General features: G+C 48.5%; 1 protein-coding gene across 1 annotated transcript in view; it reads right to left on the bottom strand.

The window, feature by feature from the left end:
* Positions 1-25,594, bottom strand: part of CRISPLD2 (cysteine rich secretory protein LCCL domain containing 2) — an 88,384-nt gene that overhangs the window by 23,219 nt on the left and 39,571 nt on the right. The window contains exons 7-13 of the mRNA XM_004058080.5: positions 19,290-19,433; positions 17,412-17,472; positions 13,826-13,892; positions 13,212-13,342; positions 12,367-12,410; positions 8,818-8,890; positions 5,679-5,754 (exon numbers count right to left, since the gene is read on the bottom strand). Of these exons, the coding sequence (XP_004058128.2) occupies positions 5,679-5,754; positions 8,818-8,890; positions 12,367-12,410; positions 13,212-13,342; positions 13,826-13,892; positions 17,412-17,472; positions 19,290-19,433 (596 nt within the window). The remainder of the gene's footprint in view (positions 1-5,678; positions 5,755-8,817; positions 8,891-12,366; positions 12,411-13,211; positions 13,343-13,825; positions 13,893-17,411; positions 17,473-19,289; positions 19,434-25,594) is intronic.

Below are 25,594 nucleotides of genomic sequence, written 5' to 3'. Positions count from 1 at the left end.
GCCCTTTAAATGGGACAAGCAATACAATCTAGCAGGTTCCAGGCATGAGGGAATGAACAGAGGCGGGCTCTTTGAAAATACCAATTTGGCCAGCGTGGTGGCTCACACCTGTAATCCCAGGACTTTGGGAGGCCGAGGTGGGCAGATCACCTGAGGACAGGGGTTTGAGATCAGCCTGACCAACATGGTGAAACCCCATCTCTACTAAAAATACAAAATTAGCTGGGCATGGATCAAGATGAGCCTGGGCAACATAGCGAGATCTGGTCTCTACAAAAAATTTAAAAACGTTAGTCAGATGTTGTGGCACATGCCTGTAGTTCCAGCTACACGGGCGGCTGAGGTGGGAGGATTGCTTGAGCCCAGGAGGTTGAGGACACAGTGGGCTGTGATGGCACCACTGCACTCCAGCCTGTGCGACAGAGCTCCAGACCCCATCTCAAAAAAAAAAAAAAAAAAAAAAAAGAATGGATCCAACATTCCCACATTAACAGTCATAAGCCTATTCAGAAAAATAAAAAACAAAAGAGAAAAGTGGAGCCAAAACACACATTCATATCAAAGACCTGAAAAGTGGATTTCCTGCTTTCCAGGATTCATTTACCGAGTAACTGAAGGCCACTTTCTAAAAACTCTGTGCTAACATGTCTTCATCTTCTTCAATAAATAAACTAAACGGATGAGGGCGGGGTTCCTTAGCCCAAAGCGGGGTCCCGGGTATCTGGGAGGCCCTGGAGTTGCAGGCAGAAGGCCGTGGACCTGCAGGGGCTGATGTTAGCACAGGGCACAGGAAACCCCTCAGCCCTAGGCAAACCGGGGTGGCCGGCCTCCCTGTCTGAACCAGGACGCATTTTCCCCCTTTGGAGGAAAGATCCACAACTTGTTAATTCTCAAAGAGCTTTGTGCCCTGCTAAAGACTAAGGACCAATAACTTTGCATCCATCTCAAAGAGAAGCGAGGAGACTTTAAGATGAAGGGACCATTTTAGAATTCCTCTAAAATCGCCGTGCGCGGGGGCGAGTTTGGTAAGCGAACACAATTAAGCTCATTGTTCTTTCCGGCAGGCGGAAGCCTTGGTGCTTGGATAAGTTCTCACACTTGTGCGTGTTTCAGAATCCACCCCCGCCCCTACCCGAGGGCTGGAGCAGATTTTTGGGTCCCACTGTCAGCGTTGAGGATAAATGGTTGATTGGAGCCAGAGAATCTGCATTTCCAACAACAACAACAAGATGAAATAAGACCTCCAGGCTTTCTGTCTCTCTGAGCATTGCTCGCACTGCCAACTGCTGCAGTACCAGGAGCAAGGCCCAGGCTGTTTCCCAGTGGAACGCCAGGAGGGACCCATCCCTTCGGTGTCACAAACTCAACCTCTAAAAGCCCTGGCGGGGGAGGGGCACCCTCCTGGTTGAGAGCTGCCAAGAGGTTCTGGTTGGCAGCCCCAGAGGCGGTGCTTTGCCTCAGTCCCTGGAGGATTTCTGGACACAAAAGTGACACAAAAGTTTTCTGTGATAACATCAAGCTGCAGGGCATCAGTATGAAAAGCTCACACCCATGGCCGGATCTTTCTCACTCCACAGGCCCGGTACCGCCCCGCCCCGTTATCAATATGCACATCTCCCACGCAAACACCTTTCCTCCTTTCTTCCTTCCTTCCTCCCACACCTTCCTCTCACAGGCTTCAGTAAAAGGGACAAGGCATCCAATTCCTCTCCTCAGGGCCCACTGCAACAGGAATACCCGAGTATTTATTAACAATTGACATCCATGAGGCTGGTAACCAATCCTGCATCCAATGCCGGCTGGCTGTGTGACCTGGGATGACCTGTGTGAACCCCAGAGCCCCCCCTTTCTCCATATAAAGCAGGGATGGTCACAGGTCATATCTTTACACGTCTTTGCTCTATGCATTTCACATGCATTGACATAGTGATCCCAGTAACTCTGCCGGGTAGGTGTTATCATTATCAATCGCTTTGAACACACAGGCGACTGAGGGGCAGAGGGGCTCACACCTCGCCCCAAATCACTCAGCTGATAAAGATCAGAGGCGGGACTGCCACCCGGAGCCAGCAATCTGTCCACTGTCCTACCTAGGGTGATGACAGTGAGGAAGAAGAGGGCTACTGTGAAGATTAAAGAAGGGCTGTGTGTGGTGGCTCACGCCTGTAATCCCAGCACTTTGGGAGGCAGAGGCAGGCGGATCACTTGAGGTCAGGAGTTCAAGACCAACCTGGCCAACATGGAGAAATCCTGTCTCTACTAAAAATACAAAGATTAGCTGGCTGTGGTGGCGGGCACCTGTAATCCCAGCTACTCGGGAGGCTGGGACAGGAGAATTGCTTGAACCCAGGAGGCGGAGGTTGCAGTGGGCCGAGGTCACGCCACTGCACTTCAGCCTGGGTGACAGAGTGAGACTCCGTCTCAAAAAAAAATTAAATAAGACCCCAGGCTTAACGCAGGATGGCACACAGCACATGCTCAGTAGGTGTCAGTCAAAACAAATGCCACCGCCATGATTGTCATAGTCACCACCACAATAGAAAATTCCCAAGGGATTGTCATCGCTAGCCCAGTGGTCCTCAACATGCAGTTCCAGACCAGCAGGGTCACCTGGGAACTTGTTGGAATGCAGATTCTCTGGGTCCACCCAGCCCCACTGATCTTGAATGCTGAGGGTGAGGCCTAGAAATCTGTTCCAGCCCTCAGGCAGGCGCGGGGGTGGATTCTGATATGTGCACAAGTGTGAGAACGTATCCAAGCACCAAGTGGGATGGGGAGGACAGAAGACTGAGGTTCAGAGGAGGGGAAAGGTTGCCTGGCTTCCCACAACTGGCAAATGTCACCGCCGTGGCTCAGCTCCCTGGGCCACACCCCGATGCTTCTGTCTGCAGCTCACCACACAGCGAGGGGTCTGCCAGGAAATGCAGTCCTGGTGAACAGGCGGGAGCCACAGGCAGGAACAGGCTCTTTGAAGGTCTGGAGGCAACTCTCCCAAAATCAATCTCTTAGCTAAACAGACATTTTCCAAAAGCCATCATCATTTCCCAGAATACAGTGACCTAGAAACTGAGGCCAGAAAAGAACCTCTCACACGGAGGTGGCTTTCTTCCTTCCCTCCTTTCCTCCTTCCCTCTTCCCTCCTTCATTCTTTATTTTTTTGAAGAGCTATTTAAGTACTGACTACTGCAATATCTTCATTTATTTATTCCTCCAACAAACAATGATTGTGTGTCAAGCCCTGTCATGAGCACAGTGGTCCCAAAAGCTCAAAATCCTAGTGAAACTTGTCAATGAAGACTGCACATAGCTTTTTCCCCTCACGCCTGTTCATATCAGTGTGAATGCAGGTAACATCAAGCAAGGCAGCATACACCAGGGAAAGAGCAGAGTCGAAAGCTGCACACATCTTCACCTGTTTGTCATCTTTGCCACGTGCTCACTATGTGGATTTGGACAGGTTACTATGAGCCTTGTTTTCTTCCTACGGGAATAAGAATGACGATACCTAGAGACGGTGTTTTTAAAGAAAGGACCTAAAACATAGCATGTGTTGAAAAAAAGGTAGCCTTCTGGCTGGGCGCAGAGGCTCATGCTGGTGATCCCAACACTTTGGGAAGCCAAGACGGGTGGATCACCTGAGGTCAGGAGTTCGAGACCAGCCTGGCCAACATGGTGAAACCCTATCTCTAATAAAAATACAAAAATTAGCTGGGTGTGGTGACAGGTGCCTGTAATCCCAGCCACTCGGGAGGCTGAGGCAGGAGAATCTCTTGAACCTGGGAGGTTGCAGTGAGCCGAGATCGTGCAATTGCACTCCAGCCTGGGCGACAGGAGTGAAACTCTTGTCTCAAAAAAAAAAAAAAAAAAAAAAGTAGCCTTCTATTGTTGCAAATATCCATTAAGTTCTTGCATTTTTTTTTTTTGCTTTATAGGTTTAGCTGCTATATTGTTTGGTGTGTATAGTTTTTATTCCTTTTCCTGTAAATTGTATCTTCTGTGCCATTGTGTGACATTACTTTGTCTCATTCAGTACATTTAACTTTAAATTCCACTTTTTCAGAGAGGAATATTGCCACTCTTGCTTTTCATGTGTTTGTTTGTATTTGGCTGGGATAGCTTTGCCCAGCTCTTTATTTTTAAATCATTTGAAAACCTCAGCCTCTATCTCTTAATGGTAGAATTTGGTTCAAACATTTGGTGTAATAATCGGCAATATTATTTTACTCCTTCATAAAAATTCTAACTCTTAGAACTCAATTTTAGCTGAATCACTTTCAAGAAGAAAAAAAGACCCATTTAAAGAGGAAAGAAAAAAGATGGGGGGAAGAAAGCTTAGTCATGAAGCTTGCTCTGACCTTACAGAGCCCAGTGACCTCATATTTACAGGAATCTGGAACAAATTAAGGCAGACAGAGGCAAAGATGATGGCGGGGAGGCGGGAGAGAGCTGTAAAGGAGGGGATGATGACAAGCAGCTGAGTAAAGCTCTATCTGGAGGCCGCGTGCAGTGGCTCAGCCCTATAATCCCAGCACTTTGGGAGGCCAAGGAGGGAGGATCGCTCGAGCCCAGGAGTTCGAGATCAGCCTGGGCAACATAGTGAGACCTTGTCTCTATTCAGAAAATAAAAAAATAAAAAAACATTAGCTAGAGATGAATGATGCTGCCCTAATCACAGAATTTTAGATCTAGAAGATTCCCTGGATTCGATAATCCCGGTTCTGGGCCGTTCCACCACAAGGAAACAGCTTGACAAGATCACACAGCCTGCTGGCAGCAGAAGTGGGACCACAGTCACACTGTCTGGGTCACCACGTCCCCAAACCCTGGACAACCAGAGGGAACAGACAATGTTCTGCACGATCCACCTAAGAAAAACTGGGCTAAAGCTCCCTGGTTAAAATTCGGAGGGAAAAAACAAAGGAAGAGATTCGTATAATCAGAGTGGCTATCAACAAGCAGTAAATTAGGGTAGTCTGTATTATTTTCTTTGTGCTTTGAGCTAAGTGTGTGCATAACTGAGAAGAAATTCAGTGCGTGGACCAGTTTCTATAAATGCATCCGGAGAGCTGGGAAGATGACTAAACAGCCGGAAAAATGAACTATCTGAAGCATGAGAGCCTTCAAACTGTGAAAACATTTGAGTAAGGCCAGGCACTCCTGAATCCGCATTTGTGAGGACAGGTAGGTAGAAGCACTACTATCTCTAGAAATGGGGAAATGGGGAAAATGTTTGCAGAAATGAGTGGTCTAAACTTAGCTAAGAGGTTGGCCGGGTGCGGTGACTCACACCTGGAATCCCAGGACTTTGGGAGGCAGAGGTGGGCGGATCATCTGAGGTTGGGAGTTCGAAACCAGTCTGGCCAACATGGTGAAACCCTGTCTCTACTGAAAATACAAAAATTAGCCAGGCATGGTGGTGCACTGTGTAACCCCAGCTACTTGGGAGGTTGAGGTACAAGAATCATTTGAACCCGGGAGGCAGAGGTTACAGTGGGCCAAGATTACTCCACTGTACTCCAGCCTGGGCAACAGAGTAAGACTCCATCTTGAAATTAATTAATTAATTAATTTAGCTAAGAGGCACTGGAATAAAGTTTCAAGTATCCAGATCTTGGAGCTTGCATGTTGAGGTCTTAACAGGCTTTGAGAGAGAGTTGTTGAAAATGCATCCTACTCACATCTGCATAGATGTTGGTTCCAAACACCGGAGCCCAGTAGGAAGGTTCGTCTTTGCAGTGTGCCGGACAATGGATTCTGGAAAACAGGAAGCATTTATGTGATGGGTCTGAGCACAGAAAACCAAACTTCTTAAGCTGGCTCTCTTTATTTGAATTCCAAGATTTAAGTTCGTAGATGAAAGGAAACCGCCATACAGTTTTCCTCATTAAGAAAAAAAACAATACTTCTCCCCCCTCAGCAGAGGTAAAGATATTACTATTTTTGCTTCTCTTAAACAGTGTAGATAGAATTTTTAAAAACACACACACATCCACAAAAGACATGCACAAACAAAAAGGTAAAGAGAATAAAAATCTAAGAGAGAAGAGTGTGGAATTGTGAGGCTGCCCCTCCCATTCTTGGATGTTGGCTAGTTCACACTGTGGGTACATTATGGAGATTAGCATCAAGAGACTTTTTCTAAGGCCGCTTCCCTGTGTGGAGGAGGAAAGGGTGGAGGGCCCTCACCTCGCTGAGTCACAGAATATTCCAAGGCGGGGGCACTGATAACCTGGGGTGGAAGGGGTTAGATCACTGTGTGTCAGTCACCACAGATACTCCAGGGCATGAGGAAAGCACCTCAAACTGGAAATGGGTGACCCCTGGGTGGTTTGACAAACTCAAGCCAGGAAAGAGCACGGGCTTTACTTAAGAAAAGATCTTCTGTGTTTATCTGCAACAGTCCACCGTGGGCTGGAGTCCAGGGACCAAGAAACCAAAATGGCAGCCGGAAGCCATCTGGCCCCAGGCAGGCAGGATTATGGGAAGGAAGGAAGCCCAGGCAAAGGGACTGAGAAGTTGAAACAGTTCTTAGGGGCTGGGAGGAAGGGAAATGAGTGGGTAGGGAGAAAGGGGGTGTGTGTGTAGTAAAAAAAAAAAAAAAAAAAAAAAAAAAGGCCAGGCACAGTGGCTCACACCTGTGATCCCAGCACTTTGGGAGGCCGAGGTGGGTGGATCACCTGAGGTCGGGAGTTCGAGACCAGCGTGGCCAACATGGTGAAACCCCATCTCTACTAAAAATACAAAATTAGCCAGGCGTGGTGGTGCAGACCTGTAATCCCAGCTACGCGGGAGGCTGAGGCAGGAGAATGGCTTGAATCTGGGAGGCAGAGGTTGCAGTGAGCAGCGATTGCACCACTGCACTCCAACCTGGGCAACAAGAGCGAAACTCGGTCTCAAAAAAAAAAAAAAAAGAATTGGAAAGAGTCTAAGAACATTCTCCATTCTTTCCGACTTCTTTTGGAATGGCAGGTCAGAAATTTACATTTTGGATATTGCACTCTGTCAAGTTTTTCTGTTTGTATTTTCTGAAATTCTTTCCTTCTGCTTCTCTCTAATATTCAGGGAAAATCTACTAAAAGGCTGTTATCCCCACTCGAACATTCAAGGGGGATCAAGACGGTGGTGCGGAGGCAGTGGAGGCCCAGAGAAAGCCTGAAGTGGGGTGGCGGTCAAGGGAAAGGAGTCTGGGCCCCTCCCAACCAGTCACCCTCCCGGGCCTTTCCCTGCTGGGACCTTGGGGTCACCACCTACTGTCCCTTGGAGAATCCACAGGTCTCCAGCCCAGGATGAGGGCTCATGAGGGCCACACCACCCAGCCTCCAGGGCAGCTGTCTTCAACCTCAAAGCATTTCAACCCAGGGTCCTGGGACTCTCATTCTATTTCTAATTCTACAACGGAGCTAAGTCAGAAAGCGTGCTCTGTTTGAAGGGCAGCTTAGCATTACAGATGTATTATATGATCTGAACCCTGGGGAACATCTATAAAGTGGGGACGTCCCAGAGACCTGCGGCCTTTTCCATCTGAGAAGGCGCCTCAGCTGATTCAAATAAGAGGATGTTTCCTGTGTTCCCTTCCCAAGAGGATCTACCAGGAACTTCAGTGAAAAGTGTTGCCAGGACACCCTTTATTTTATGCTGGGAGGCATCGTCCTCCGTGGACCAGTCATTTGGGGTTAGCTGCCTGTAGAACCGATTCCTGGGACAAACCCGTTGTCACGTATCCACAGAATGGAATGCTGCATGAGGATTTGAAAGAATAAACAAACATGCTCCACAACACGGCTGAGTCTCCAACACATGACGCAGAGTGAGAGAAGCCAGACACCCAAGACCACACCCTGCCACGGCGCCATAATTTTGCTGAAAAAGCAAATTCAGAGCAACAGAAAGAAGCTCCCCTGGTGCAGGGGTGTGGCCGGGAGCTGGAGGGAGAGGGACTGACCACCAGGGCAGTAATGACATGGGGTGGCTGGGAGGTGGAGGGAGAGGGACTGGCCAACAGGGCAGTAATGACATTCGCTGCTGACAATGTCCTACGCTTTGACGGGTGGTGGTTGTGACCCTGTATACCTTGGCCAAAACACATCGTGTACTTTTTTTTTTTTTGAGACGGAGTCTCGCTCTGTCGCCCAGGCTGGAGTGCAGTGGCGCGATCTCGGCTCACTGCAAGTTCCGCCTCCTGGGTTCACGCCATTCTCCTGCCTCAGCCTCCCAAGTAGGTGGAACTACAGGCTCCCACCACCATGCCCGGCTAATTTTTTTTTTTTTTTTTTATGTTTAGTAGAGACGGGGTTTCACTGTGTTACCCAGGATGGTCTTGATCTCCTGACCTCGTGATCCACCTGCCTCGGCCTCCCAAAGTGCTGGGATTACAGGCGTGAGCCACCGTGCCCGGCCACACATCGTTTACTTCTAACGGGTGGATTGTATCATGTACCTGAATAAAGCTGATTTTTAATTTTTATTTTATTTATTTTGGGACAGAGTTTCACTCTTGTCACCCAGGCTGGAGGACAATGGCGTGATCTCAGCTCACTGCAACCTCCGCCTCCTGGGTTCAAGCAATTCTCCTGCCTCAGCTTCCCGAGTAGCTGGGATTACAGGCACCCACCACCATGGCTGACTAATTTTTGTAATTTTAGTAGAAATGGGGTTTCACCATGTTGGCCAGCCTGGTCACGAACTCCTGGCCTCAAGTGATCCACCCGCCTCGGCCTCCCAAAATGCTGGGATTACAGGCGTGAGCCCCCTCACCCAGCCTAAAAAGCTACTTCTAACATCTTCCATAGAAAAGATGACAGATCAGGCCCACCTTACCTTGGGCAGTGAGTTGCTGGCTTTTCAAACGGGCACAGCTGAGCAACGGTGGTGTAGCAGTCCAAATCCTGCACTGTGAACAGGAGCAAGGGGGAAAGGGTCAGGTCCCAGCACGCCTGGGCCTCAGGCTACCGGGCTGTGAAATGGGCCACTAGACTACCAGGGCCTATGGGTTCCCTGGGCCCTTGAATAGAGCTGGGACTAGGACCCAGCAGGCTCCTCGTACCCCACGTAGGGGCACTTAAGAGATGAGACCAAACCCATGGCCTGCGTGTGTTGGCAGGTTGAGGGCGTTGTCACCCCCAGTGGTTTCTCTGTGGGGCTGATGGTGCTTTTCATTTGAATGGTGACTTTCTTATTTGGAAGCTTTTCCTGACTTGATCACCTTTGCTCCTCACAGCAGGTGTTACTCTAAGTAGGCAGATGAGGAAATGGAAGCTCAGAGAGCTCAGAGTGCCCCTCCCAGGACTGAGGTGGGAGCCCAGGTTTCCAGTGCCTGCTCTAGAGCTCTTTCGGACATACCACCCACCTCCTGCTGCTAATCAAGGCACATTCATCCCTGCCTAGGGGTGAGGGGCTTTTATCTTCAAGGTCATTTGTTGTGTTTAAACAACAGAGGTAAGGAAACAGTTCTAATACTGGCCACCTGTGATCTCTGACAGCATGTCTTTATTTAGTCCAGGGCTAAGTAAACTTTTTCTTTTTTTCTTTGAGACAGAGTTTTGCTTTTTGCCCAGGCTGGAGTGCAATGGCGCGATCTTGGCTCACTGCAACCTCCACCCCTGAGTTCAAGTGATTCTCCTGCCTTAGCCTCCTGAGTAGCTGGGATTAGAGGCACCTGCCACCACAGCCAGCTAATTTTTGTATTTTCAGTAGAGACAGGGTTTCATCATGTTGGCCAGGCTGGTCTCGAACTCCTGACCTCAGGTAATCCACCTGCCTCAGCCTCCCAAAGTGCTAAGATTACAGGTGGAAACCACCACACCGACTTTTTTTTTTTTTTTTTTTTTTGAGACGGAGTCTCACTCTGTTGCCCAGGCTGGAGTGCCATGGCATGATCTTGGCTCACTGCAACCTTTACCTCCTGGGTCAAGCAATTCTCCTGCCTCAACCTCCCAAGTAGCTGAGATTACAGGTGCCTGCCACCACACCTGGCTAATTTTTCTATTTTTAGTAGAGACGGGGTTTCACCATGTTGGCCAGGCTGGTCTCAAACTCCTGACCTCAGGTGACCCATCTGCCTGGGCCTCTCAAAGTGCTGGGATTATAGGCGTGAGCCACCGCGCGCAGCCAGGTAAACTTTTTCTTAAAGGACCATAGAGCAAACATGTTTGGCTTTGTGGTCCTTATGGTTGATGTCAAAATTAATCAACTCTGCTGTTGTAGCAGAGAGGAGCTATAGATGATGTGGAATAGTTGTAACTGTGTTCCAATAAAACTTTATTTACAAAAGCAGGCAATAGGCATGATTTAACCCATGAGTCATCGTTTGCTGAACCCTGCTGGTCCAGTCTGTCACTTGAACAGGCCATGGCTCTATATAGCTATCCAACAAAGGGGATTGGTTTAGTACATCAAGGGACTTCTATTCAATGGGGAGATCATTCACATTAGGTTTGGAAGAACATTTAAAGCAAGGGTGTCCAGGCCAGGTGCGGTGGCTCACGCATGTAATCCTAGCACTTGGGGAGGCCCAGGCGGGTGGATCACCTGAGGTCAGGAGTTCCAGACCAGCCTGGCCAACGTGGCAAAACCCCGTCTCTACTTAAAAAAAAAAAAAAAAAAAAAAATTAGCCGGGCATGGTGGCAGGTGCCTGTAATCCCAGCTACTCAGGAGGCTAAGGCAGAAGAATCACTTGAACCCATGAGGAGGAGGTTGCAGTGAGCTGAAATTGCGCCACTGCACTCCAGGCTGGGCGACAGAGAGAGACTCCATCTCAAAAAATAACAAAATAAAAAATAAAATTAAAAAAGCAAGGGTGTCTAATCTTTTGGCTTCCCTAGGCTACACTGGAAATAGAATTGTCTTGGGCTACAGATAAAATATACTAACACTAATGATAGCTGATGAGCTACAAAAAAAAAAAAAAAAAAAAAAAAAAGTCCATGCATAAATCTCATGTTTCTCATGTTTACAAATTTGTGTTGGGCACATTCAGAGTCATCCTGGGCTACATGCAGCCCATGGGCTGTGGGTTGGACAAGCTTGATTTAAAGGCACAGAAACATATTCCTGACACACACACACACATATATGTATATATTTTTTTGAGACAGGGTCTTGCTCTGTCACCCAGGCTGGAGTGTAGTGGCATGAACATGACTCACTGCAGCCTCAAGTTTCCAGGCTCAAGCAACCCTCCCATCTCAGACTCCGAAGTAGCTGAGATACAGGTGTGTGCCACCCTGCCCAGCTAATTTTGTGTGTTTTTTGCAGAGACAGGGTCTTGCTGTGTTGCCAGGGCTGGCCTCAAACTCCTGGGCTCAAGCAATCCTCCCGCCTCAGTCTCCCGAAGTGCTGAGATTACAGGTGTCAGCTACTGCATCAGCCAGACACATAATTATTTAAGAAAAAAATTAGGTTACCAAATTGTATGTAACTCCATTTCAAGTTTTAAAAGTCATCAATGTATATATTACCAATGTACATACTTTGAATATGTAGAGAAAACAAACTGGAATATTTGCCAAAGTGTTCACGATGGTTATCTCTGGCTGCTGGAATTTAGGTCATCATTACAAAAAAATGTTCCACTCCATGTTTAAATTATCTGGAATAAACAGGCATTCTTTTTGCAATAAGAAAAAAAACTACTACATATTTTAATAAAGATATCTAACTAGAACTTTTGCATGAGGGCAAATGATAAGAGTTGCTGTCCCAAAACAAAGGCATGGTCTGCCGGCAGAGCTCCGGGGAGGAAGCTGGAATGGCTCCTACATCCTTGCTTGCCTGAGATTATTCTAGTCAAGGGCACAGTGTGGGCAGCTATGATCCATCCCCTCACTTCTGGTTGGAGCGTGCTCGCCCATGGTGCATCCCACCTTCCAAATGAACATACACTAAGCAATGTAAAAAGCTGGGCCAGAGATGGCAAGTAAGTGCCACACACACTTCCCTTCCCTTCCCTCTCTTGCCCATGGCAGACATTACTAATCTATCAAGCTCTGTTTTCCACTAAGCCCAGATGGAGGCCTCAGAATCCTTCTTAACACAACACTCCAGGTAGCCATTACCAGTCGACAGAAAGTGGCACTCCCAGTGAAACCTCTCAGCCACTTTAGCCCCAGGTATCAGTATGTCTGTGACATTCAGCTGGCAACCTCAGCCCTGTGTTTCTGGTTCAGTGATCTCAGGCCAATTTCTAGTCCAGATATTCTTAGAAGCTGGTTAAAGAGATGACGTCTTGAAAAAGGCTTGACAATGATGAGAACCATAATGTTCACAGGCATGATAAACATTAAATCAGCGACTAAAGGAAGTGAAATTTCCAGGAAAATCTGAGATAACCCAGGTATTATGGTTGCAGAAGAGACTGGCCAGCTTACCTTTCACTTTTGACACCATGAATGAGCTGGAAGGTTTGTATTTGCTGTTTAAAAAAAAAAAAAAAAAAAAAAACGGGCATTAGGTAAATGCAAATAGAATTGCTTCTAAAAGTGAACGCTTGCTCCTATACTTATCTTATTTGCAGTCTCGACTTCACACTTTTCTACTTGTTTCCTATCAGCCTGAGAGCTCTTAGAATGTTCTAGATCAGGGCATCTTAACTTTTTTTGTACCAAGGACTCCTCTGGTAGCCTGGTGAGGCCTATACATCCCTTCTAAGAATAATGGTTTTCAAATGTATAAGATAAATTTAATCTAATCACAGCTGCAAAATAAAGGAATTTTTAAAACATAAATTTAAAATATTACGAAGGAAGTTAGTTATTATTAATATCATGATCAAATTATAAAAACACATTTGCATTAGAGTTAGAGCTGTGGGTTGTTTTTTTTGGTGGTGGTGTTGTTGTTTTCTTTTTTTTTTTGAGGCAGAGTTTTGCTGTGTTGGCCAGGCTGGAGTGCAGTGACACTATCTTAGCTCACTGCAACCTCTGCCTCGGGCTCAAGCGGTTCTTCTGCCGCAGCCTCCTGAGAGTAGCTGGGATTACAGGTGTGTACCACCACGCCTGGCTAACTTTTGTATTTTTAGTAGAGACGGAGTTTCACCATGTTGGTCAGGCTGGTCTTGAACTCCTGACCTCAGGTGATCCACCTGCCTGCCTCTGCCTCCCAAAGTGCAGGTGTGAGCCACCACGCCCGGCCTGTGTGATATTTTTCAAAGTTTCAACAACACCGTCATAAACAGGAAAACCGTTTCACAGAGCCCCAATCACAGAGTAGTTACCTGAGGGACTGCACGCCGTGTCTCTCAGACTTCACAAAGAAGGGGACCTTCCCGTTCCTGGTGATATCCACCAGGCCTCCCTTGTCATCCAGGATCCCATAGTGGATGGCGGCGCGGCATATGCTAGACGACTGGCGGGAAGGGAAGGGAAGACCAGAGGCATATTCTCAACCTCTGTCAGCAAGTTTCACCAGAAATACCCAAACATTTGTCCTCAACTCACTGAAAGCCTGAAGGACGGGCCAAAGCTCACTCTGCTCCTGCCTCTCGCCTCTGTCAGTAACCACATATTTGTTCCTGGGGTTGCTTACCTTAAAAACTCATCTGAGTTGTTTTACAAACTAACAAGAGTGACAAACATCCCTTTCTCCCTGCTCGGTCCAGTGTGTGAATGCTCGGTCTAAGACGGAGACTGGCCTTCAGGAGGATCGGTCCCCGAAAGTGGCTTTGCTAGTTTGTAAGCCCATAAATATACACCCGCCCCAGTTCTAGAAATGCCAGGTTTGACTAAGAAGTGGAAAGAAAATCTTTTCCTACTAAAGCCAACCACCTGCTTTAAACATATGCAACAGGATCCCACACAAGCCACTGAGAGAAGGACTGGCCAGACTCACGCTTTCATAGAACAGAGTTCCAAAGATCTTCGCCTTGTGGTTCAGGCAGCCTGCTGGGCACTGGTACCTGACGAGGAAGAAATAAAATGATGTTCAGAGATAAGCACGTTGATTACATCTCACAATGAGTTTATCATTTTTTTCATCGATAGCTCTATTACTAAATATAGAAAAGCTTCATTCATGTGGATTCCATTGTTTTTGGACAAGTCAGAGTTTACCCAGGCGCAGACTGATTCACACAAGCACAATACAGTCGTCCCTCAGTATCCGTGGGGGATTGCTTCCAGAACTTCCCTATGATACCAAAGTCTGCAGATGCTCGAGTCCCTTATGTAAAGTATCCTAGTATTTGCATATAACCTTTGCATCTTTTCCCATATGCTTTAAAACATCTCTAGATTACTTATAATACCTGCCACAAGGTAAATGCTATGTAGATAGTTGTTAACACTGTATTGTTTTTAAAATTTGTATCGGTTTTTTATTATTATACTGTAATACCATACACTTTTTAAGAAATATATTTTTGATCTGCAGTTGGTTGAATTCGAGGTTGGTTGAATCAGAGGCCGGTGGAATCCACAGAAATAGAAGGTCAACCATAGTATTTTTTTTTTTTTTCATTTAAAAAAAAACAAGGCCAGGCACAGTGGCTCACACCTGTAATCCCAGCACTTTGGGAGGCCAAGGCAGGTGGATCACCTGAGGTCAGGAGTTCAAGACCAGCCTGGCCAACATGGCAAAAACCCGTCTCTACTAAAAATATAAAAATTAGCCGCGTGTGGTGGCAGGCACCTGTAGTCCCAGCTACTTGGGAGGCTGAGGCAGGAAAGTCACTTGAACCTAGGAGGCAGAGGTTACAGTGAGCAAAGATGGTGCCACTGCACTCCAGCCTGGGCAACACAGCAAGACTTAGTCTCAACAAACAAACAAACAAACAAAACCCCAAGAAAGAGTCTCACTCCATCACGCAGGCTGGAGTGCAGTGGCGCAATCACAGCTCACTGTAGCCTCAACTTCCTGGGCTCAGGTGATCCTCCCACCTCAGTCTCCCAAGTAGCTGGGACTACAGGTGTGCACAACCACACCCAGCTAATTTTGGGGGTTTTGCCATGTTGCCCAGGCTAGTTTCGAACTCCTGGGCTCAAGCAATCCACCCACCTTGACCCCCCAAGGTGCTGAGGTTACAGGCACAAGCCACCATGCCTGGCCTGCAAGGATTTTTTAATAGGGTAAGACTCAATGATGGTGTTGCTATTCATGGAAGTGTAAATCACTCTAATGTTTAAGAAAATCTTTAAGAAAGACTTAAACATTCATATCCATTAGCTCTTCTGCTTCCCTTGTAAATATATATTCCAAACAAAAAGTCAAGAAAGCCAGACCTGCAAGCATATCCCAACTATTTATTTATTTATTTATCATTTTTAAATTTTTGAGACAAAGTCTCATTCTGTCACCCAGGCCAGAGTGCAGCAGTACACCTCGGCTCATTGCAGCCTCCACCTCCCAGGTTCAAGCGATTCTTGTGCCTCAGCCTCCCGAGTAGCTGGGACTATAGGCATGTGCCACCGTGTCCAGCTAATTGTTGTATTTCTAGTAGAGACAGGGTTTTGCCAGTTGCCCAGGCTGGTCTCAAACTCTTGGCCTTAAGTGATCCACCCGCCTCGGCCTCCCAAAGTGCTGGGATTACAGGCTTGAGCCACCGTACCTGGCCGCAACTGTTTATAATGGTGAAAAGCTGGAAATAAGCCAGCAGGTGGCAAAGCAATGGCTAAACACATTCATGTACAGTCGTGTGTCAGAGTATCAGGCAGTCACTAAGCATGAAGTGAGTGAAGAATATTTGGAAAATACTATGTGAAAATACATAAGCAGGCTAGGCGCAGTGGCTCACACCTGTAATCCCAACAGTTTGGGAGGCCAAGGCGGGCAGATCACTTGAGGTCAGGAGTTTGAGACCAGCCTGGCCGGGTGAAACCCCATCTCTACCAAAAACACAAAATATGAGCCGGGCATGGTGGCATGTGCCTGTAGTTCCAGCTACTCGGGAGGCTGAGGTGGGAGAATCGCTTGAACCCGGGAAGCAGAGGTTGCAGTGAGCCGAGATCATGCTGCTGCACTTCAGCCTGGGTGACAGAGCAAGACTCCAACTCAAAGAGAAAAAAAAAATAAAATACATGGGCAGCATTAGCCTCATCTGTGCACAGAAAAAAAGACTGGAAGGAAATACATCAAATTGCTGCTGGCATTGATGAGATTTTGGGACACATTTTTTTCTTTCTACTTTTTTGTTGTTGTTATTGCTTTCCTGAATAATTATTAATGAGCATAGATGCCTTTTCAAGTCAGAAAAAAAAACCCACTGACTATTATTTTTGTAAAAGCACCATGAACAGAAAACAGGTGTGCCAGACTGTGGGGTGGCTTCTACAGAGAGAATGAGGATGCTCCCACAGTGGCAGACTGGGGCTGAGTAACTTTTCTTGACTGGAGGCCTTTAAGAGCCTTTGTGTGGACAGATTCCTGCCTTCTCCCTGCATGGGGAGTGACCCACCCATCCCAACTCTGGAACTGCCTTGATGTTGTCTGACAAGGAATGTTCTCCAATACGTGCTCACCTTTTTCCACTGAGTACTACTCAGGGGTGATGCTATCGCGATGCGCTTAGCATTCAGAAAGATACGTCACCACAAAAGGACAACTCCAGCTTCTCAGCAGCCCAGACAGGGCAGTGCACACAGCGGAGGCCCCTGCCAGGCGCTGCCTGCTTTTTCCCAATTTGCCAAGCACAGTGACATGCAAATGCTACCCTAACACTGAGCGCGAGGTTTTAGGCACTGTTATTCCACTGCTGACTGTTGACACATGAGGCTCATCTCACCAACAAACGACAGTACCACATGTGAGCCCACTGAGCCGCCTCATCCCGGCTGCTCCAAGTCCATCTCATCACAGTCCTGCCAACGTCTAAGTGAAGTGTTCTCCTGGCAAACTGAATTCCAAACCCTTGCGATATAAAACCGAAGATTCAACCTTCCCTTTTTAACATGTGCTTTAAATAACTCGATTCAGCTTTCGGCAAACTGATGCCAGAATTCGCAGGAAGACGAGCAAGGTCCCCTCTCCCAATGACGTGGTTTTCCCATTTGACTCTGAGGGTGTGCGTGCGGCGGCTGCACCTGTTGGCTGTTTACTACCACAAAGAACAGCCGAGCAGTCACACTGCCAAAACCAAATGCGTTCTTTTTGGCAGACAGTGTTCATCATCTGAATGACTGCAACAACTAGATGGATTTATTCATCTACCATGGGGGGGATATACCGGTGGCCCATCTGGCTGGTGGGGCCCACTGGGAGCAGCCTACTCAGATCCTGCAGCATTCCCATAGGAACTGCCAATGGCCGAGGCGAACGCATGCCCAGATACCGCCCAGCCCTAACCCCTGTTCTGCCTGCTGAGAGCAGCTTGCTAAATATGCAACAGCGGGACAGCCCAGCATAGGCCCAGAGGCCACAGTGGCAGGACAGCCCAGCACAGACTCAGAGGCCACAGTGGCAGGACAGCCCAGCACAGGCTCACCTGTTACACGTGGACCCTTTGCACCTGTCCTTCATCTTGGTGTCACATCTGACGACTTGGGCTAGGAGAGAAATGCGGGAATACACGTCATGGCACGAAAGCAGGAGGGGGAGAAGACCCTTCCCCATGCTGAGGGACATTCTGGAACATTCTGCAATCCAATCCGTGCTATACTAAGAGCAAGGGCAATGCCTGATGGTTGCAGGCTCCCGCTGGGGGCTCAGACCCCAGGCCCACCGCTTTACAGTAGCAGTGTGACCTTGAACAAGTTGCTTCCCCTCTCTGAGGTTCAATTTCCGCATATGGACAATGTGGACAGTGACAGTATCCACCTCCAAGGGCTTTTGTGAGCATTGAGAGAGAAAGTGAACTCTGGCCTTGGCAGGGTGCCTGGCACACACGATGTGCCTGTGGTCCCACAGGGCTCTGCAGGGCAGGACTCCTGAGAGGGTAGGGAGGATGCTGCTCCGAGCCTGTGGGGCCGGGGACCCAGCCAGGCTCACCCGAGTCATCTCCCCCATCGCCAAGATGCCTTTTGCAAAGCTTTTTGCTTTGTTTATTTTATGGGAACATATCAGAGTCTCGGAGTCGTGTTATAGTTTGAAAAGGGACGTAAACGTTGTATGTTATTAAAAGAAACAATGGCACCGTTTTGAACTCCTGGACAGACAAGGGCCTCCGCAGGTTTCCTGGTCAAAGCAAGCTACAGAATGCTTCAGCACCACAGGGAAAGAGGTTTGAAGAGGACAGAAAGACTGGTGGGGGCAGGGAAGATGGTAGTTATGAAAAGAAGACAGGGGCTCTGAGAAGGCGGGTGTGAGGCTGTTCCTCAAAAAGGGGTCCAGTTGTAGGGCCTTTGAGGCTTGCGGGGCAAACGGGGAGAGCCAAGGGCATCCAGCCCAGCCCTCCAGCCCCGCCTGAGCAAAAACGCCCCTCCACAGCCTCCGGCCTGCAGAAACGGCGGCTGCAAACGAGTTCCCGCAGCAGTGGCTGGGGGGAACTGAAGGGGAGCTGAACTCCACCCTGGGGCGGTGAAGGCAGAGAGAACGAAAGCTTGGGGAGCTGAGGCTGAGGTGCCCAGGGAGCCAAAAGGCCAAAGGTGAGCAGGAGAATAGTCAATATTTTGGGGATTCCTGGAAGTCCCAGGGGGAAACACCTCCCCTTCTCTGCTAAAAATACAAAAATTAACTGGGCAGAGTGGTGGGCACCTGTAGTCCCAGCTACTCAGGGGGCTGAGGCAGGAGAATTGCTTGAACCTGGAAGGCAAAGGTTGCAGTGAGCCGAGATCGTGCCATTGCACTCCAGCCTGGGTGACAAGAGCGAAACTCCATCTCAAAAAACAGCTGTAGGCAACTCTGCAATGATCTCAATGTACAGGGAGGCCTCAGCTGGCACTGGGTGACCCATGTTGCTGCAGCTCATCCTCCGGGAAACCCTGATGTGGCATCTCTATCCCCTACTTCATGGATGCGCCAACTGAGTCCAGACCCAGAACCTGGTGAGAAAGGAGTAGAACCTTCCAGAGCCAGGCTGGACGCTGCCTGCCCTCTGCAGGACCAGCGCTTCCCAGAGGAACCCAACTTCAGCCCAGGTCCCTTTTGAAAGGACAAGGGAAGGTCTAACTTTAAAATATCTGCCTGGGGCGGGGGGGAAATGCCACCCAAGCACAAGTCCTATAATGCTTGCTTTTGAAATGACTTAAAAATATCGTTTTTGAAAAATGTCTTACGGTTGTGCCTCCATGAGCTTCGCCGCACCCTGTTTGCCACTGTTTGTGGATTTGCAGACCTAAATCCACTAGCTCCCCTCCTCCACCCACCCCGTCCCCTTTGGAGGTGGCTGGGAGGGCAGGAGGGGCGGAGGATGGCCTAGACTCACTCATGTAGTTGACCACAGAGGTTTTCTTGGGCTTGGTGGGTCTCATCACCCTCGGTTGGAGCCAAACATGGTTTTCTTCAGGAATGGGAGCCGTTTCCACCTCATTCATCTCGTCCGTTTCAGGTTTTGGAGTGTAGGTTTCTTCTTAACATTGGAGAGGGAGGAAAAAAAATAACACACTGGGATTCAACAAAAACGCACTTTGGGGAGAAAAAAGCAATTTGAAAACTAAACGTGTTTGAGGTTTGGTTTTACAAAGAATCATTTCAGCGGCAAAGAGAAAGTTACATTTCAGAACAGACCTGGCCAGGTGGAATTCTACCAGACCAGATGAGATGGGGACGCTCTCCGCTCACTGTGTTTGCTTTGGACCCAAGATCAGCCAGGCTGCCCAGAGGTTAGCAGGCCCCACGCCCACACCTGGGTTATCATAATGGTTTCTTGTCCCATCTCCTCCTCCACTTGACCCTCTGCCCCCACGAAGCAACTTCAAGAAGCTGCCTCAGGCCGGGTACGGTGGCTCATGCCTGTAATCCCAGCACTTTGGGAGGCTGAGGTGGGCGGATCACCTGAGGTCCGGAGTTTGACACCAGCCTGGCTAACATGGCGAAACCCCGTCTCTACTAAAAATACAAAAATTAGCTGGGCATGATGGCAGGTGCCTGTAGTCCCAGCTACTTGGGGGGCTGAGGCAGGAGAATTGCCTGAACCTGGGAGGTGGAGGTTGCAGTGAGTGGAGATCGTGCCACTGCACTCCAGCCTGGGTGACAGAGCGAAACTCTGTCTCAAAAAACAAACAAACAAAAATCCAAGTTTCATCAAGTGTTCCTCAATCCCTAAGTCTTAGCTCCACTTCTTAAAATACATGAGCTTTCTTTGCTAAAGGACACAGCAAGTGTTTTGTGTCCACACAATACCAAACAGCCAAACGAGGGGCAAATGACTGACTCCCTGACGCGTTCCTGGGCTGGGGTTCTCCCCAGCTGCTTCACTGGCCAATTTCACTACCCTACAGCCACCACCCCAAGGTGGTCCTGTCCCACAAGGGGAAGGGACGGGTTTAAGTCAGAAGGTGGGAAGCCATTCTGAGCTCCAATTCTAATCTTGGAGGTGCTCACGGGTCACCCTGCACTGTTCCCCAGCAGCTTGCTCGCAGCTGTCATTTCCCCACCACCTGCCTCATCCACCAGCTGCAAACTTCCAGAGGCCAGGGGCCAGCCTGCCTCACACCTGGCACCCAGCACACAGCAGCTGCTCAACAAAATTCACAAATGCATGAACTATCAAAACCCCCAGAGAATCCTGTCACCTAAAGAAAAGAGCGTATGTCCAGCAACAGAGCTTAAAGACATTGAAAGAGGGAACTCTGAAAGCACCTCTGGTAGCAAAAGCTATGAGTGGAAGCTTCAGGAAGACACCGGGTTTGCAGAGGCTGCCCAGGCGCGTGTCTGTTCTTCCCGTCAATGAGGCTATTCAGGCTTGCCCTTACTGAGAGCGGGAGCTGGCTCAAGAATAAGCCGGGTTTTCTTCCACTGGCCTTTAGGATGTTTAGACCTCATAATCGCAGCTTTATTTAGCCGAAGAGAGTTTGGTAAAGCGGTCTAAAGCATTTGAGGACTCTCTATTTAAGAAAATGGGCAGACAGACAGTCCTGGCTCTCACACCCACAAATGAAAAGCAGAAGGCTTTACCCACAGGATGGGCTGGATCCAAGTACCTCCTAATGAAGACACCTTGTATGGCCCAGCACGGGCCTGGGGAAATTCCGTGCAGAGGTCACGGCAAGGTTATTCTGTGCCCCATTCTGCTCCGGGCCAGGGTCTCGGGGCATTGTTTATGTCACTCTGCAGATTCCCTTCTGGTTCTAAACCTGGTGACCATGCTCGGAGCTAATGTTCACTGAGCACTGGCCAGATGCTGGCTGGGCCCTCCCCGGCATGCATTTTTCCTTCTTTTCTTTTCTTTTTTTCTCTCTCTCTCTTTTTTTTTTTTTTTTTTTTTTTTGAGAGGAAGTTTTGCTCTTGTTGCCCAGGCTGGAGTGCAATGGTGTGATCTCGGCTCACTGCAACCTCCGCCGCCCGGGTTCAAGCGATTCTCCTACCTCAGCCTGGGATTACAGGCATGCGCCACCATGCCCGGCTAATTGTGTATTTTTAGTAGTGACGGGGTTTCTCCATGTTGGTCAGGCTGGTCTTAAACTCCCGACCTCAGTGATCCGTCCGCCTCAGCCTCCCAAAGTGTTGGGATTACAGGCGTAAGCCACCGCGCCCGGCCATCCCCAGCATTTTCTCCTGTCAACCTCCCATTTGCCTTCGGAGGCATGATTAGCCACATTTCACAAATAAGGAAGAAGGCTCAGAGAGGGTAAGGGCCCTGCCCAGGCTCACACAGATGGGAAGTAGCTGGGCTGGGTGTCAAACCACCTTTCCCCAAAGCCTGCGCCTTCTATCACCACACAGGTGGGGGCGAGAGGGGAGAATACCTCTTTTTTTATATCCTTATCCCTGCTCCATCTCCATTAGAGGTCAAGGCCTTACCAGGCCCCCTGAATATGCTCTTGGTAAATAGCTTCTACAGATAAGCTGCTTCAGAGGACACTTGCTGCATGCTTAGCTAGAGAAATTGGGTGCCTGCCAAGGAAAGTTGGATACTTTCTACCAAAAATTTAAAAATAAGTAAGTGGAGCTATGTTGGTGGACGTAAACTGGCATCTAAGGTTTCTGTGCACATTTGTTCTTTGAAAATGCCCCTCTGTGGCTATTGGCATATTTATTCAAACAACACATAAGACACCCCTGCCATGTGCCTCCGGAGGCCCTGGAGTGAGCTGGCAGCTGAGACGACAGGACGATCAAGGTTCCCAAGGAGTCTGGGGGTTGATGAACATGGGGCAGGTGCACTGTCTGTCTGTGAAGTCCAGGAAGGCTCCCTGGAGGCGGGGGTCACACCAAGACTGCAACAGGTGATACATGACCCAGACCCAGATACATGGTCTGTCTTAGTGTCCAGATCGCTCCTTCTTCCATCCCCATCCCCACTTAGGATGTCCCCTCTCCCCAGCGGGCAGTCAGCCATGAACAGCTGGCTGGGACAACAGAGGACCTGGCTCCTGAGAGGGTCTGGGACCCCTGATCTAGCCCACCTGTTCTTCACTCCAGAACCCACCAGCCTGATCCCACATCTACCCCACCCTCCCCTGCCAGTGGAGCCCACCCAACTCTCTGCAAGGCCCCTCAGTCACAACAAGGCTGCCAGTGGAGCCACGTTAAAAAAAAAAAAAAAAAAGCCTGGGCCACACGAGCACGGTCAGCACCATGGCCCAGCCATGCCCCATCGGGGACATACCTTCTGAAAGCCTGAGGAAATATCCCAAGACATGAGAAATGCTTTAGGCACCAGAAACCTGTGTTATTTATAGTAGCAGAAGTGGAAACATCCTAAATGGGAACCAGTGAAGAAATGGTGGGCGGGCATGATGGTGCACGCCTGTAATCCCAGCACTTTGGGAGGCCAAGGAGGGAGGATTGCTTGGGAGTTTGAGACCAGCCTGGGCAATATAGTGAGATCCCATCTCTACAAAAAATTTTTAAAATTAGCCATTGTGGCATGTGCCTGTAGTCCCAGCTACTCAGGAGGCTGAGATGGGAGGATCCCTTGAGTCCGGGAGGTTGAGGCTGCAGTGAGCCAAGATTACGCCACTGCACTCCAGCCTGGGCAACAAAGGGAGGCCATGTCTCAAAAAAAAAAGGTGAACTAGGTAGAAAATCGCACCGCCCCAACAGCTCCAGTTCTGAGCTGTGGGAGTGGGGGCGAGAAACCTCTAGCACAGTCAAAGGAGCACCAGCAAGACACATGCATGAAGGGGAGGCCAGTGGGGGCAAGGACACAGGAGTAAAGGGTCAAACAGCCCGGGAGGACTGATCCTACCCAGCTGTCCACATTGCAGGTACTTCCCACTAGTGAGCTCATTTGGAATATCACGTTGTTTGCTTTTAGTTTCTTGTTCAAATGTCTGTTTTATGTTTTTAGAGTTGGGGTCTCGCTGTGTTGCCCAGGCTGGAGTGCAGTGGTGCCATCATGGCTTACTGCAGCCTCAAACTCCTGGACTCAAGCCATCTTCCCATCTAAGCCTCCCAGGCCACAGCCGGGACCACAGGTGCACGTGACCACACCTGGTTAATTTTCTATTTATTTTTTGTAGAGATGGGTTCTCACTATGCTGTCCAGGCTGATCTAGAACTCCTGGCCTGTGATGGTTAATACTGAGTGTCAGCTTGACTGGATTGAAGAATGCAAAGTATTGATCCTGGGTGTGTCTGTGAAGGTGTGCCAAAGGAGATTAACATTTGAGTCAGTGGGCTGGGTCTTGGTGGGCACCACCTAATCAGCTGCCATAGCAGCTAGGATATAAAGCAGGAAGAAAAATGTGAGAAGGCGAGACTGCCTTAGCCTCTCAACCTACATCTTTGTCCCATGCTGGATGCTTCCTGCCCTCGAACATCAGACTTCAAGTTCTTTGGCTTTGGGACTCGGACTGGCTTCCTTGCTCCTCGGCTTGCAGACAGCCTATTGTGGGACCTTGAGATTGTGTGAGTTTAACACTCCTTAATAAACTCCCCTATATATATATATCCTATTAGTTCTGTTCCTCTAGAGAACCCCGACGAATACAGATTTTGGTATCAGGAGTGGTTCTAGAGGAAGAGAATATTAAGGATGGAGTTCCTTCATTGGTTTTAGGGTTTCTGGAGTTGGCTGCTTAATATGATTAGACCCCAAAATGCTAAGGACTCTACTTCTAATAGTATGGAGAACACTGGGAGTCCTTGGCATGAGCTATTTGGACAGTTATGCAAAATAAATGCATTTGACACTCCTGATTCAGCGCTCCTGAGAGGGGAGTTCAGTGACTCTAGACGTAATACCTTTGACTATATGTGGAGAACCAAGGAACATAATGAAGCTGGTTGGTTGCTTCTAAGTTCACCGGACAAAGTGATGAAAGAAAATGATGAACTCAGGGATTCTAACTTCCAGCTTCAGAAGCAGATACTGAGCCTCAAATCTGCTAAGATTATCATGAGTGAGTCTTATCTCCTGTAGAGAAAGAGCTGAAATTGTGGAAAAACAGACACAAGCTCTTCTCATGCAAGTGGCTGACCTGCAATGAAGGTGCATGCACAGACACCTCGCTAGGTGTCTACTTATTAAAGTGAGGGCATTGATTGGAAAAGAATGGGGATGTGTCGGAGGACCCTGCTGAAGCTAGGGACACTGAGCTTGTAAATGCTGATAAACCTTTTTTGCCAGAAGAAACAGGTTCCCCATCCCCAGTAGTGGCAACGTCTCCTCCCCGACCCACACTGCGGTCAGCCTTTCCACCTTTGTCTGAGGGGATAAACCCTGCACTGCCTGAGGCAACAGTGATGGCCTCCCCTGAGGCAGCTGCCAGGCAAGATAATGTTGATTCGCCTCAGGAGCCAACCCCAACATCCCTGTTTGCTTCTAGACCTATAACTAGACTAAAGTCCTGGCGGGCCGCTAGAGGTGAGGTTCGGAGTGTGACACATGCTACACTCGAAAAGAACTGCTTGAATTTTCTCATGTATATAAGCAGAAATCTGGAGAATAGTCATGGGAATGGATATTAAGGGTGTAGGATAATGGTGGAAGGAACATAGAGTTGAATCAGGCTGAATTTCTTGATTTGGGCCCACTAAATAGGGATTCTGCATTTAATTTAATGTTGCAGCTCAGGGAGTTAAAAAAGGTTCTTCACTGTTTTTATTTGCTTTATTTGCTTGGTTAGCTGAAATATGGATTAAAAGGTGGCCCACTGTGAGTGAACTGGAAATGCCTCATCTCCCTTGGTTTAATGTAGAGGAAGGGATCCAAAGGCTTAGGGAGATTGGGATGGTAGAGTGGATTAGTCATTTTGGACCTACTCATTCCAGCTGGGAGAATCCGGAAGATATACCCTTGACTAATGCTTTGTGAAATAGATTTGTAAAGGCAGCACCTGCATCTTTGTAATTGCTTTTTTCTGTACCTCAGATCTAACAGTGGGAACCGCAGTCACTCAACTACAAAATTTAAATACAATGGGAATGATTAGATCCCAAGGTGGCAGGGGCCAAGCAGCAGCACTCAACCATCAAAAGTAAGGTGGGCATAGCTACCGTAATGGACAGCAGAGGCAAAGCGGCAATCAGAATAGTCTGGCTCGTGTAGAGTCCTGTCATTGGCTAATTAATTGTGCTGCTCCTGGAGGTGAAATTGACAGGAAGCCTACTACATTCCCACTT

The sequence above is a fragment of the Gorilla gorilla genome, chromosome 18, assembly GCF_029281585.2.
Source record: "Gorilla gorilla gorilla isolate KB3781 chromosome 18, NHGRI_mGorGor1-v2.1_pri, whole genome shotgun sequence".
In the NCBI taxonomy this organism is placed as follows: domain Eukaryota; kingdom Metazoa; phylum Chordata; class Mammalia; order Primates; family Hominidae; genus Gorilla; species Gorilla gorilla.
This window is presented reverse-complemented; position numbering and strand designations above follow the sequence as displayed.